The sequence below is a fragment of the Puccinia triticina genome, chromosome 1A (genome assembly GCF_026914185.1).
Source record: "Puccinia triticina chromosome 1A, complete sequence".
Taxonomy (NCBI): domain Eukaryota; kingdom Fungi; phylum Basidiomycota; class Pucciniomycetes; order Pucciniales; family Pucciniaceae; genus Puccinia; species Puccinia triticina.
In genome coordinates, this window is record NC_070558.1 from 56,841 (window position 1) to 71,019 (window position 14,179).

At 50.9% G+C, this 14,179-nt stretch overlaps 1 protein-coding gene across 1 annotated transcript; it reads right to left on the reverse strand.

Moving 5' to 3' along the window:
* Nucleotides 1-323: 323 nt before the first annotated feature.
* PtA15_1A2 (uncharacterized protein) lies at nucleotides 324-6,110 on the reverse strand (the record flags this gene model as incomplete). Its single annotated transcript, XM_053165313.1, has 4 exons — nucleotides 324-342; nucleotides 1,844-2,159; nucleotides 4,410-4,511; nucleotides 5,930-6,110. 4 exons carry the CDS (start codon nucleotides 6,108-6,110, stop codon nucleotides 324-326), a joined length of 618 nt encoding a protein of 205 aa, XP_053016219.1.
* Nucleotides 6,111-14,179: the final 8,069 nt, after the last annotated feature.

Here is a 14,179-nt window from a genome sequence, read left to right on the forward strand (position 1 = left end):
GGCTTTAAAATATGACTGCTTGCTCTTGAGTTGATTCCAAACTTCACATTAGGTGTCTAGGAGCAGCGCTTGGCATTTGTCACTGCGCGCTTAGAACTCTCCCATACCTGGGGCACAGAGAGCGCCAAAAATGAAAGCGTTGCTTCATTCCGTGATGAAGAAATCCATTTACGTATGAAGAGGATCTACACGCACAATGAGCAATTGAGATGGAGAGGAAAAAGAGGGAAGTCCCCTAGTATAGATTGGAGCAATAAGTGAGAGAGTGGTGAACCAGGAATTTGAAAACATCTTACAGCAGGGGAGAAGTAGCATTTCGAGGACTATTGTTCATAAGACATACTGAAGAGTTATATGCCAGTTATTTGCGCGTCAGCGTGTGGAAGAAGAAACGGAGAAGTGGGGTTCCAGGCCTGCCATTGATTGAGGAAATCATGAGCAATGGCCTCGGCAAGATCGAACCGAGTTGGGACTTTCACCTCGGCAAGGGGGCAGATCTTCTCCTTAGATTGAAAGACGGGACGGAAAATCTGGACAAGATATGCAGAAAGATTTTTCCATATTGGCTCTTCAGCTGTGTGTGGTGCAGTCGAGTGCTGTCGGATGATGGACATTGCTTGGAGGAATGACATGCATGTCGAGTTCCCAGAAATGCGGTGGTCCTTCGAAGTGATGAAGAGCCCGCGGACTCCAGCAAGCACAAAATACACCAGGGGTTGAAAATTCTGTTTTTTTTGATACTTTTGGAGGTGATGGACAGCGTCTTCTGATTTTTGGGCCAGGTCTGATGGAGCCGCCGGGACTGGAGTCAACGTTTCTGGTGTGATGTTCACGGCCGTTTCGGCGCGCTGTGCTCGGAGGTGTGCCTTCTTCTGAGCTGACGTCAACGGTGCTTTGCTGAGGAAGTGGGTCTGGAAAATGATGTACGCCATCAATACATCAATGATGACATTCCGGAATTCGTGAAGGACATCGACAGAGTGAAAACGCTGTGCCGGGGGTGGGGAAGGATCCTGACTCTCCTGAGGCGGGTCAAAGCTGGAAGAGGCGTTCTTCAAACCATCAAGATAGGCAAGAGCTTCGACGCCATGAGTGATTTCATCCTCCGCTTGATTGGAGCACGGTGGAGGTGGTCGGAAGAGATTGTCAGCCATCAGTTCAACCGAAGCCGCAATGATCCTGGCCCAGTCGGCGTGTAATCGTTGAGGAGGGTGGAGAAGTCGGTAAAGGCCGCGCACGATGGTGGATTCAGGATGTGGGGTTTTTGTGACAGTTGGGATAAAAGAACCCGGTCGGAGGTAATTGGACTTGTCACCAAAACCGGTGAGCTTGGGGAAGTCGATAAGGTCCGGGCAATACCATTGCTCCCCTGTAGAAGGCGACAAGAACTTCCCGGCTGGGATAGACACATTGTCAGTTGTGAGGACTGGGAACAGGGAAGGAGATACACTCACCAAGCGACGTAATTGTTTGAATCCATATTTCATATGAGCAGGGTGTACGGCGCAGATGAAATGTCGGGCGTGCTGGAGTTGTTGGGTGCATAGCCCTTGCACGATTCTGGAGCAAGGGGGAAAGTGAGGTCCAAGTTTTCTGATACTTCGTCCAGGATGGTTTGGAGCCGCTAAACTCGTGGTGAATCGCAACCACCTGCGCACGTACAGCGTCGGACTTAAGGATTGTAAGCTTCCCAGATTGACGGGGCGTAGACGACGAGGCTGACTGGTTTTCGCTGGGGTTGGAGTTTGATGTGGTGGATTCGTGGTTAGGTGTAGCCAAGGATTGAGCGCTGAGGTCCGGAGTAGGGGGATGGAACAGTGGCGGACCATCGGCCAGACCTGACGATGGTCCAGAAGATTTGGGGGGCTGAGGGCTGTCAGCCGCATTTGACGGTGCTACCGGGTCATCCGGACAATCGGATTCAACTTGAGTGGGACCATGAGGCGGAGCAGGAGCTGCGTTTTTCTGGGCAGAACCTTCAGCGTGATCGAGAAGAGGTGATGGTCTATCGCCAGCCGGCTCCCATGGGTTGTCAACGGGCTCAGTGGCGCTAGAATTGGCCGCTAATGGCCCTCCATGGGCAGACGTGCTCGAGGACGGATGACCAGCTGGAAGTCGGCTGAGTTGGCCGTCGGTCACGGCTGGAGGTTGGCCAGGTCCTTCGGAGGTGGGGTTGGTGTTGGGGCCCTTCGTGAGCAGATCAACCGGCTTCACAGTACTGGGTTTTGTGGAACGTTTGCGGGTACTTCGTTTGCGTAGCTGAGGGGCTGTGTGAGGGGTGGAAGGTGACTGATTGGACGGATTTTGGATCTTGATGTCCTCTTCTTCAGGGATAACACCTGTTTCCTCCCATTCTTGGTAGCACACAGGAGAGTAAGTATATGGAACATGGCATGAGCAGCGAATACGCGAGGCACACACTTTTTTTGCTGGTGGTCAGTGAAGCGGCTAGTTCTTCGGCTTTGCGTTTGCAGTTGCGAGGAAGCTTGAGGGCAAGGATTTGGGCAGCTGATCGCGTGGCTGCATCAATCGATCTGCCAAATTCTTCTGCTGTGATCTCCTGGATTTCTGTCCGGAGAACCGATTCTTGAGGATTAAGTGAGGCTAGGGCAGGGGAAGATGCATTCTGAAGGACGAATTCGTTGAAAGATGGTGGCTGGTGTGGCTTTGGTATGAAGTTGTGCTGAAGGTCCTGTTCGGCTGGGAGAAATATGATGAATTAGCATGGCGATCGGTCGTCTGGCGCAAGATGCAAGGTGGGAGAAGACTGACTCGGAGGGGGAGTGGAGGCGGACGGATCAGAGTCCATACAAGATGGTGAGTTGTTGGGAGCAGGATCGTTCGGGAAGGGAGGGATATCCATCATCGAATCCCTGGAGAAGAGCGAGTGGAGATGGGAGCAACGGTAAAATTTTGGAGAATAGAGGGGGGAATGATTGCAGCGACCAACTATTTATGTGTATCAAGTGGCTGGTGGCCTTTGTGCTCGACCAGACTTCAGAGCCTTTGTGAGCCTGGTTTGACCTTCTAGCCTTTGGCGCAGATGGCCTTTGACTGAGTCTGCAGCCTGCACAGAGCCAGATGCATCATCAACTTTCACATCTCGAACTGCTGATGACTTCATCTGCTGACTTTGAGGCATGTGAGTCTCACATTGGGATGATGTCACACCACTGACAACAGAATAGAGCTTAAGGATACACATCCGCCTCTGTATCTGTGAGCATGCTTGGACTGAGGTGGGGATGACGAAGGGCAAGGGCAGATGTTTGTGGAGATGATGTTAAGTGCAGCTTGCGCCATAGTGTGCATATTATTGGTTGCAAGGTTGAGTCGGTGATGTCTAGGCGGGCGTTTTGAGGGGAGTCGATGGTGAATTTGAGGTGAAGGTGGCATGCATAAGTGGGGGATAAGACTGGATCAGACTGTCTGCATCTATATTCCCCGGCCCAGGTGTGGTGCCAAACGTGAGAGAAGGAATGAAGTGTAACTGGGTGGTTGGTCAGCGTGCAGTTAGGAGCAGGCAACCAAGCGGGGGTGATAATCTCAGTGCGTGTGTCACCCGGGGAAGACCATCACCACCATGCACGCGCGGCAGATATGAGTGTAGGTGGGTGTTAACAATCAGCAGGTGAGCAGCCTCGGTGACTTCAACACAGGATGTATTTGTGTATATAAACATGTAATAGGAATATCAGGATAGGAGAGGTGCAAGTGCCGCGGGCCTGGCCAGAGGAGTGAGGAGGTATTTGTCCACCCTGACGTTCGGCCGAACGTCAGGGTGGACATTCACCTGCGTGCCCAGTGATCTGTGAATATGTCACAATCGTGACACCCATACCGACCTGATGTGAATTTGGACATCGTCAACTACCAGGGCGAGCAACAAGGACACATTGGTTCAAGGTTGCGTGTGGAGGCGAGAGGAAAGAAGTCTCCTCTAGTAGCATTGACAAGTGTACACACAGCTGGGAACGAGGCGAAATGTCCACCGTCATGTTCGGCCGAACATGAGGGTGGACATTTCGCGACCACTCACCCTTGGGCTGTCCACCCTCATGTTCGGCCGAACATGACGGTGGACATTTCAGCTCAGTTGACGCTGGGTCTATGATATTGCAATGGACATTGACATGACCGTACTGTCAGCTGGCTCACAGGGATTTCACACCAGCATTCAGGCAAAAGAGTCAAACACCTCTCTCCAGAGCATGACTTATGGTCACACTCGAAGCCCCATGGGAGCCATCGCATATTGTACCGCCCCGGTTCCGTCCACATATGTACTAAGGAGTCACCGTGAGGGTTGGTTGACGTCATGTCAATCTTCGGCCATTTGACATGGATAACGCTAGGACTAACAGAGACATAGGGAAAATCTAGTAATCGGTTCAGGAGCAACAATCAACCATCCACGTGCATTGAAGTGTCTCCACCAGCGGGTGTTGGCTGGCCGCCAGTGCCTCCCCCGCCTGTCGCATGGGCATCTGATCCAGTTCCGCCGCCTGGAGCTGCCGCGGTCAAGCCAGACGCCGAGGGTCCAGGTTGCAGGTTGCAACTCAGTTGCATCTTCTGCGCAATCAAATCGAGACCCATGGCAGGCACTTTTGATAAGGTGTCCCGCTCGAAAGAAGTGAGCCGAGACAAGTAGGCTTTGGCGTAAGAATCCAATGGGAGATTGCGCGGGACACCGACCATTCCTTTAGTCGTCTTGAAGTTACGGGCGGACCGACCATAGAGTTTGAGATTGGCAGCAATAGTTTTGTGATGTTCCGCCTCCGCGATGACCATCTTGTCGAGACTGTGCAGGATTGTCGTGAGCTCGGCGCTGCGCCAGTCCGGGATGAGTGAAACAGGGGCCCGGTCAGCGCCGGCATCTTCGATATCGGAGCCGCAACCTTTATCCTCCACAATCCGGGCGAGTTGAATATCAGTCTTGTACATTTTGTCCGCGATTGTGCAGCGGTTTTTGTGGATCTAGAAGACGACATTTGGACATCAATTAGGAAAGCTTTTTATCTTTCATTCTGCTGGGCAGAATTTGGTGGGCAAGGCTTACCCTGTTCTTCCATCGCTTACATTGGTCCTTCGTAGCCTTCGTGTTTTTGAGTTTTTCATACTCGGCAACTTCCATGTTGCCAAAATCGTTCAGTTCACGCGCCTTGGTCTTGAGCCATCGTTGTATGAGCGCGGGCGCTTGACCAGCCTTGGACTCATCGAGGGGCTGGGTGCGGCGAATCCAGTCAACTGCTCTTGTTGCGAGAACCTCAATAACAGCTGAGTTCCACGCAGAGGTGCGGCCCGTATGCACCGCATCCCATTCGAACGTGACTCTAGATATTCCTGCCAAAGCAAAGGCTCGCTCGACATCGGCCTGGGTTTGAAAACTTATTGGCTTTGATAAGTTGCCAGGACCCTTGCGGACGGCTGCAGTGAACCGTGGCAAGACGATGTTCCGGCGGATTTCTTTTTCGGCACTGGCAACGTAGTAGTCGACCTCGGCGGCGGGTCTTCCATGGAGAGCCTTGCGTACTCTTTCAAGCTGTGCGACTATCACACCGCTCCTCTCCTCAATCCAATATAGGTCCCGGAGTTCTTTTTCGGTTGGCGTAACCGGATAGTCTTGAGGCTTATCTGGATTGCCAAGAAAGAATTTCACAAAACCCTGGATACTGCGAGACAGAACATCGTGGTGCGCTGCAAGAGCTCCCTTTCCCGCGATCCCTCTGACTCGGCGCCCCGATCGTTTCTTGTCTTCGGCCTCTTCAGCCAGAATTCGTGCTTTCCTCGCATTGGCGACCACAAACTCGGGGCCCAGCCGCTCATCATCATCGCCAGTAGGTGGGCCCTGACCCTCTGCGCCCCTAGTCTGACCTGCAACAGGACAAGTGTCAGCGGTCGGCAAATGAAGTCCTCCAGCAGGACCCACACTTGCCTGCAGTATCCGTTTGCATCGCCGCATCGGCAGCTGAAGATCCTCCTTGTGCTATGAATTTTGGCACTAGCTTATCCACCAGATCGGAGATCCATGACTGGTCGCCTCCAGAAGGAGCGGGAACACTACCCTCTGGTCCTGGGTCCTCGGGGGGATTTGGAGGATTCGAGGTCATGATGAAAATGGTTAGATGGGTCTCTGATGCGAAATCCCACGCAAAGCCCTAATATTGAGTGATGATGAAGGTTTTTGTGGTTGTAACAAGGAGCGCTGGGATAGGATTTGGTATTTCGCAACACAAAGTCGGAGCCAAGAACGGGGAACAAGAGTCAAGTATGCTAGTGGGAAGTCGGTCAGACATGAGACATAACTTCACAATTCAGACACAATTCAGACAGGCCGCTCTTCAATATTCCCCCTTGCTCAGGATTTCTTCCGGATGCCTTTGGTACCACACAAAGGCCAATGTTTATGCCATCCGCAATGGTGCCCTCGTAATAATCTGCCCACCTCCTCTGAAGCCTGCTGTGCAGTTTACCACCTCCCCTTTGATCCATCCCGAAGTTTAATCATCCGCCAGGCCTTCCCACCCCTACGTAATGCCCAAACACGCCAAACCAGCTCACTCAGCAACACACCAACCGTCAGCAAAATTACTCAGAAAAAGCACTTACTGCAGTACGTAAGCCCACCGCACTGATGGTTTCAACGGCAAATCCAAAGGTGCCAGCAGCATGCCGCATGACAGCAACATGGCCAATGATACAGTCACTCGCAATCACCGTTGTCCCGTCAAATTTTGCCTTCACCAAGCGGCAGTTGAGATCCGGATAATCTCCATATGGATCCTCAGACCGCTGTAGCTCTTCAAATGGCTTCACCACAAGCCATGTTTGTCCCGGTGTTTTGTTTGATCGGAAGATATTTTCTACCTCACCAAACCTTTGATCCTTGCCTAGGTAAAACTCGACAAAGCTGTTTCCTTGATGATGCTGGTTCCTGGTGAATGTCTTCCGGTCGGCTTGAAAGCTTGGGACTATTTCTACTGTGGAGTCCAAAATGCGGTCAGCATGACCCGTCGTCGCCGTGGGTCTTGTCCCATCCCTCCGTGCCACAGCGCGTTTCCACTTCTGAAATAAAGGCGGCTCCAGCACGAATGTTGAAGGACTCCCCCTTAACTCCAACTCCTCCGCTGCCCCAGTTTGATATGTTGTGTCATTCTGCATCGAGCGTAGGGTAGAATTGATATGCCACTTGTTTATCAATGTCTTTGGTAGTTCGTCTGCACATCCAAAGTGACAAATTGTCAGCAAATTTGTTCAGACCCCACACCCGGTAGCAACAGAGAACACCCACCGATGTGGTGGTTTGTGGGGAGCCTCTGTAACATCCCGTTAACTCTCTCTTGGGCCCACGCTGCAGTCGAGCGAGGAGGGCCAAACCTCCTGATCACTTCTGAGAAGTGCTGCGTCAGATGCAAGTTAGGCTTGCTTGATTTTGAGGGCCATCCATCCTGCAGACACCTTCGGTACTTCAATATCAAACCGTCCAGTTCTCCGAGGTGTTGCACACTGATTTCCGGCAGAGTTAGGAAGTGTGCCACTTGAGATAGTGTGGTAGTAGATTCTAACAGAAAAGAAATTCTTCTTCTGGTCGTTGTGGAGGCGGCCACTTTGTGAGATTGGACCCAGAGCGGAATAAGGGCAATCGTGTAGTACACCTTGTACAAGATTAGCCATTCGGCGGCCTTCAGTGAACCGTGGATTGCTGCACCCAAATTTCGGGGCACCCTATCTATCCAAGACGGCAAGATGGTGTGTAGAATCGTGCGACGGACAACATCCAATTCCTCTGGCGACAGTTGGGGGCAATCGGGTGCATCAACTGGCAAAATCGCCTGGATCCGTCGCGCGATGACAGTATCACCACTCCCAGCATCCTCATCCGATTCAGTCGTCTCCTCCTCCTCAGATGCATGGTACAGTGATTTCTTCCGCACTCGCAGCGCATAGGAATGAGTGGATGAAGATCCCGAGCCAGATAGAGGCACCGCTTGTGATTCCGCCTCTGTTGAGGAACCCGATCGCGGCGCTTTTGTCCCCCTGCCTGCGGAGCTCCCCCCACCGCCGGATGTATTAGTTTGACGGGTTCGTTTGACAGGCTTTTCGGCAGAAGTAGCCTCTGTGATAGAATCCTCCCGCTTTCGTTTTCCCTTAGCCCCACTAGACCCTTTGGGCTTGCCAGAGAAAGGATGCTCTTCATGAGACTTGTCGTTCTGCCACGCTTCGTCTAGCTCTTGAATTGACTTGAGTTGGGCCCCTGCTGCCGGCAAGTTCAAGAACCGCATGCTGTGATCTTTCAGGTCACCCAGGGCCAACGCGTGCATCACCTCAATCGAAGAGTATCGAACAGGTTTCCAATACGGTAGCTCGTTCAGGACACTCCACCTTGCGCCATGCTTCTTCGCAAATTTCTTCCGCTCGGTCCAGTTTTGAATTTTACGCCACGCAGTCGCTTGCTTCAGGTGCTCCTCGTCTGTTCTTGGGGGAAATTTTGCTGTATCCATTTCGTGCAGGTTGTGCTTGCTGAGCAGACAAAAGGAACAAAATAGCAGTGCGGCGTGACTTCCAAATCCGTTGGTCTTGCGCAGGGCCGGGAGATCTGCAATAAGTGGGAATACAGCTGCGCGGACTGTTCTACCGGTGGGATGAAGGCTTGTGGATTCAAAGTAAACACCTTTCCAAAACTCTTGCAGCTCCTCAACCAAAGGGCGTAATAGGTGGTTGATCTGTTCGAGCTTTGGTTCCTGGGGTCCAGGAATTATGCCGAAAAGAAATATGTTCTCCACCTTGTATCTTAGGGTTGCAGGGAGATTTAGGCAAACCAAAATTATGGCCCCAACAGTTGTGTGCTTGCCGAGATTCGAACTTCCTCCTGGGATAAACCAGTCAAGATACAGGCTGAAGACCAGGTTCCCAGAGTGTTCTGTGTATCTTCCTGTCCCGTCATCTGAATTGCCGAATTCTTGCCAAACCCGCCCGTGCCATACGTCTCCCATCGGTTCTTCAGCGGACCAGTTGACTGCAGCAAGACTTGAATCTAGCAAGACTTCAAATGGAGGTTGGGCGAGCCGGCTCTTCAACCATGATTTGAGCGAGACATACGTGAATGTGCGAGCTGGGACCTCTTGTTGACTCTTATTCACCTTGTAGAGAGCTTTGTCGCATTTCGGATTCAGCTTCTCGGACTTAGCCCACTTGCAATAGCCTTGCCTAGGCGACAGAAAAGGCTCTGTGCATTGTTGTGGATGGTTACCAGGCTCGGATCGGGTTGGGTACAGCGCAAAGCACTTCTTGCAGCATACACGTGTTGTCAGTTGCGGATTGAGGCCAAGGCGGTGGAATACAGCTTCTTGAGTCTTTGGGATCTGCGCAAGGATGGTGGTTGGATCAATTGTCGTCGAATACTTTAAGCTCCAAATTTGCGCCAGAAGAACGACATTTTCCCTTGCGGCCTTCAAGAATTTGACAGCACCATCTCTACTCAGCCGGTTGGAGAAGACGGCAGATGCCGCTTGAATCATCACCTGCTTGGAAAAAGCTTCTTCCAGCACAAGTTTTTTCGGTTCGGCACGAATTAGTTCAACAGCTTCGGATCCGGAGGCTATTGGAACAGTCTGCTAATTGTCCATCAGTCTATACAGAGCAGGCTGCGCATCATGTGGACAAATGTCTTTACTCACAGTGCTCTGATTTCCTGATTCGTCAGAAGATTTTTGATTAGCCACGCTGTGGTTTGACTGACTAACGTTGAGTTTCATCTGATGATTCTGGAATGCGCGCTTTGATAAAACCCTTCCCGGAACGATTCCTTGACTTCCCTCTTCATGTTGGGCTTTGTTGCAGCCATGATGTTCACAGAGACAAACATATGCCTTCCGGTTGGCCATCGGAAGCTCAATTATCTTGATACAGTAATGATTGTCAAGCGTCCCGGAGAATCAGAAGGTGATATGTGTGTGATCAGCTGGATTGGTGATATTCTGTCCTACGTCTGAAGCTGGAGGAGTCCTCAGAATTCTTGGCGCCCGCTCTAGCTCCAATAATTGGCAGTAACATGTTTTGGACACTACATCCCGATGTGCACTGTGGCAGAAGTGTCACGCAACTGTTGAATTTTTTCACTGGCCCCGTACACGCCATTTTTTGGCACACAGGTGATTGACCAAGTACCCGATCGGCCAAAACTCACGCGACCTCTAAGAAGAGTTGATGCACTTGTGTCACCTGCTGCTTGCGCGGTTACTCCGCCTCTGTGGTCAATTCCCATACACACCCATCTTAACTCCCACTGCACGCACTCCCTGCAACAATCAAGCCCTGCGGAGCCCATGACACACCGCTTTTCAAGACTAACACATATCAGTTCTCCATTCCTTGACCCCAGTCACAATGCTAGATTACTCAGTTGCTCTTGGTCATAGGTTTCCCCCACGCACTCACACTGTTTATTTTGTCAATTCATCCTTGTTAATTCGGCTATCCACCTCGAAATCATGCAGAACCATGCTTCATTCACCAAATTACAACTGCAGTGGATAAAGGAAAAACAAAACCTTGTGGAAACCAAGATGTCACACGTCGTGAAGCAGCCAGATGAAAATTCCAACCTGGATGTCCAACGGCAATTGGCCTACAGATTTCAGGCCAAGTTGGAGGCCGACGCTCATGACCTGAAGATCCCCAAATGGGCAGTTCCAGATGTGAATGCTGCATGGAACGCTATAAGAAACCGCGAGGGAAAGGGTGAGTGTCTCTTGCGCAAGGATCCTTAAAGAAATGCTCATTCTCCTCCATCTCGCCGTGCTTCCAGGGCCACTCAACCTGATGTCTCCGGCATCCGCACAAGGGTCTACCACTGGAAAAGGCATCCTTGGTGCAACTTTGCAAAAATGAATGGCTAGGGTCAGTGTGGCTTACTTCGTGCTATGGGGAGGAAATTGGTCACTGAGTCCATGGAAATATTCATAGGAGCGACACCACAGAGGACTTGGTTCATCGTCGATATAGCCGTGCATCTTTCACCATTCTGATGCCCCTCATCAAATGTGATGCTGAAACATGCAACCACTCATCTCGCACATCACACTATGTTATCCTAGCCTACATTTCTCAGCACTCTCAGGAAAATCACTAACTTCTACTGACTCACTTGTGACCCTTGTTACGGATCCTGCATGACCCCGGTTGATCCAGTGCGACTGGCCTGATTTGGTGGAGCTTGGGACATTGAGTGCACACACATGCAATCTTACAAACGGTCCTGACATCAGAATAGTGATTGGTTAGTAAACTGTTGCCTCCACAGTGGTTAGCAGGCATCACCACCCACCGGAGCTCTCTGTGCTTTCAAGTATAATGATTTGGCTTGGGACCTCCAGAAACAAGGAGATGGTCGGAAGCAAATATGATCCATCACAGAGAATGTGTGTGGATTGTGATGAGTGGTGTATGGGGTTACTCACGCCGAATGTTTGTGCTCAGCTGAGGAGGCCACACCGGTCTTCATTGAGGGATAACCATTGGTGTTGTATCTAGGCCCGCCTTGCCTCGGGCAGATGTCCACCCTGATGTTCGGCCGAACATCAGGGTGGACATGCCTGCAGAAGATTAGTGTCCACAGGCTCTTCCACTAAAGACAGCCGTGGAGCCCTGGGACCCTCATTAAACGGCCAAAATTGGTGAGGTGCACGCTAAACCTCGATGTCCACCCTCATGTTCGGCCGAACATGAGGGTGGACATCCTTGAGGCCCGCAGCTGCGTTAAATCCCCACCCCATGCAGTCTAGCGCGATCCAAACAAGCAAGGTGACACCACTATTGTTGACTCATCCAAACTTTGGTTCCAACTTCCCCCTTTCAGCTTGAACCACCTTTGTCGGCTTGACTGGGGATCCCACAACCTACAATACTTAAAGACAACTTCTGTGGCTCTTGACCACCTCAATCCGCCCCCGGGTTTGAATCACCTGTCGCAATGTCATCGTCGAAGCCCAATTTCTTCGATGGTAAACCACCAACCGGTGTGAGCAAAATAAATCAGATATACTCCTCAATTCTCCCCAACTCCAAGTCACCTACAGCTCGGAGCATGGCGGCCTTCACGCGAACTCTCCTCAACTTGACCACCTCTCCCAAGAAACCAATCTCAAACGATTGGCAGCTGCGCCCATCGCCCCACGACTTTCATGTTGGTTCCCACCTGCCTGATTCAATCCTGATCCACCCCATCGACCCCATTCCTTCGGAAGCACTCCTCAGCAAATCTCAGACTGTTGATTCTATATTCCGAAGTATTTTTCTTCACGACTTGTCAATCTCTCACTTCCCGGGATCCACATTCTCATGGGATCATCCCTGGGACTCACACTGGAACCAGCTATTTGCGAAGTTTATCTTGAAGCATTGGTGGAATGCGTACAATGCAGGTGCATTCAAAGTTTTCTTCATGGATCCGGTCGAAGCTCACAGCAGATCTATTCAACATGGACTTCTCCATCGTTGGTTCATCGGGCGGCAGGACGGTCTCAGGCTTGGGCAATTTTCACCTGAGCGGAAATTGAAGAAGAAACAATCTGAATCCAAAGCTAAAATTCGGATGCAGGTTGGCATTTTATCTTCGGCTCATTTTACTCTGCATACTGATCCCTCTGTACCTATCGATTCCAAAACCCAGCTTCAGCAACATTGACAGGAGACTCTCTCTACCCTCCCCGTTCCTTCTGCCGTCCGATCAATATTTGAAAACATCAAAGCTACATCTGAGACCGAAACCTCGGCCCCACGAACCCTTGTCAAGGTGCCCTTGTCGTGGAGATCTGCCGAATTCAGTGAGCTCGCAGCGCGGTTGGACGCAATCTATTCACAAAAGAAGATCACCACCAACGGCCGCATCTATGTACATAACTACATCCTTGAGTCGCGGAGAAAACCCTCCAATTCGGCTCCAGCTCCATCAGACAACTTCAAAAATGTCCCACGAAACCTACCAGCCAACTGCTACTCGCTGCAATACCTCTCCGGTCTATCACACTCTCAAAGAGTACTACTAAACACGCAGGATGATGTCACTTGGCCAAACCTGGCCACTCTATGCTGATAGCGGCAACTTGGGGTGAGTATTCCATTTTCATACAATAAGGTTTGTCATCAGTAGCTGAGCACATTCGTATTCCTCGTTTCCTCCTCTCGGCACACTGAGCCTTTAGTTATACTCCTCATCAGTAATGACCACAATGCTGCATGGTGAAGATACGACGCTCACATGGCCAATTCTCCTTTTCGCCTCTGTACTTGATAAATATTCATCTCCAGGCTACCATGTGTATAATATCTATAGACACAAATTGTATTTTGCTGGCCCAAACGGTACAACCTATCGATGGCTTGCAATTCACATGCGGGATTCCAACCCGGTTCCTATAATGTCATCAGGGCTCTCAGCCAGTGGGACCTCTGGCAGGAAAGGGGCTGACTTGCCATCATGTATACATTCTGAGCACAGCGCAAGTCGATTCCCACTCCCGCTGCTTGTATAGACGCCAGAAGCACATTGCAGCTGTCGAGGCTTCGAAAGGTGTTGAGGTTATCATCACGCTTTCGCACGTTTAAATCGCCCGTGAGCCAAGTGAATCCGATCTGATTCTCCTCCAGAGCTCGCCCAATGCTTGGGTGTAAGAAAATTAGAACACGCCATCATGAGTGTATGTGTCATATTTTGTCTGCTTACATCTGCAAAAATCCAACAAAGCTGGAGAAAACCACTGCCTTTGGCCGTCCAATCCCTCGAACCCCCTGCAAGAAGTCTTGCAGACTTGAAATCAAGTGGACAACCTTGCCGGAATCTTGCCATCGCCATGTTGGTTGGATTGGAAGCTCCGCGCGCGCAAAAATTGGGTGGTTGCAGAATTGGCGAAGCATCGTTAACTGTCGGAAAAACTCTGAAGGGTCCCACTGCTCTCCGGCCGCACGCAGTCTCCCAAAAGTGCTGATGAATCTGGCATGCAACTCCCGTAACGATGACTCCCACGAAGGGCTAGATCGGACCACTACAGCGTGTTCAACTTTCTCGGGGAGATTCAAAAGAACATCCTTTGTTCTCCTCAGGCAGATCGAGGTCATCAATTGGGTTAGACTTTTGATGGCCTCTGGTGCCCCAACCTTCATCCTTGGAATCAGGCACCTT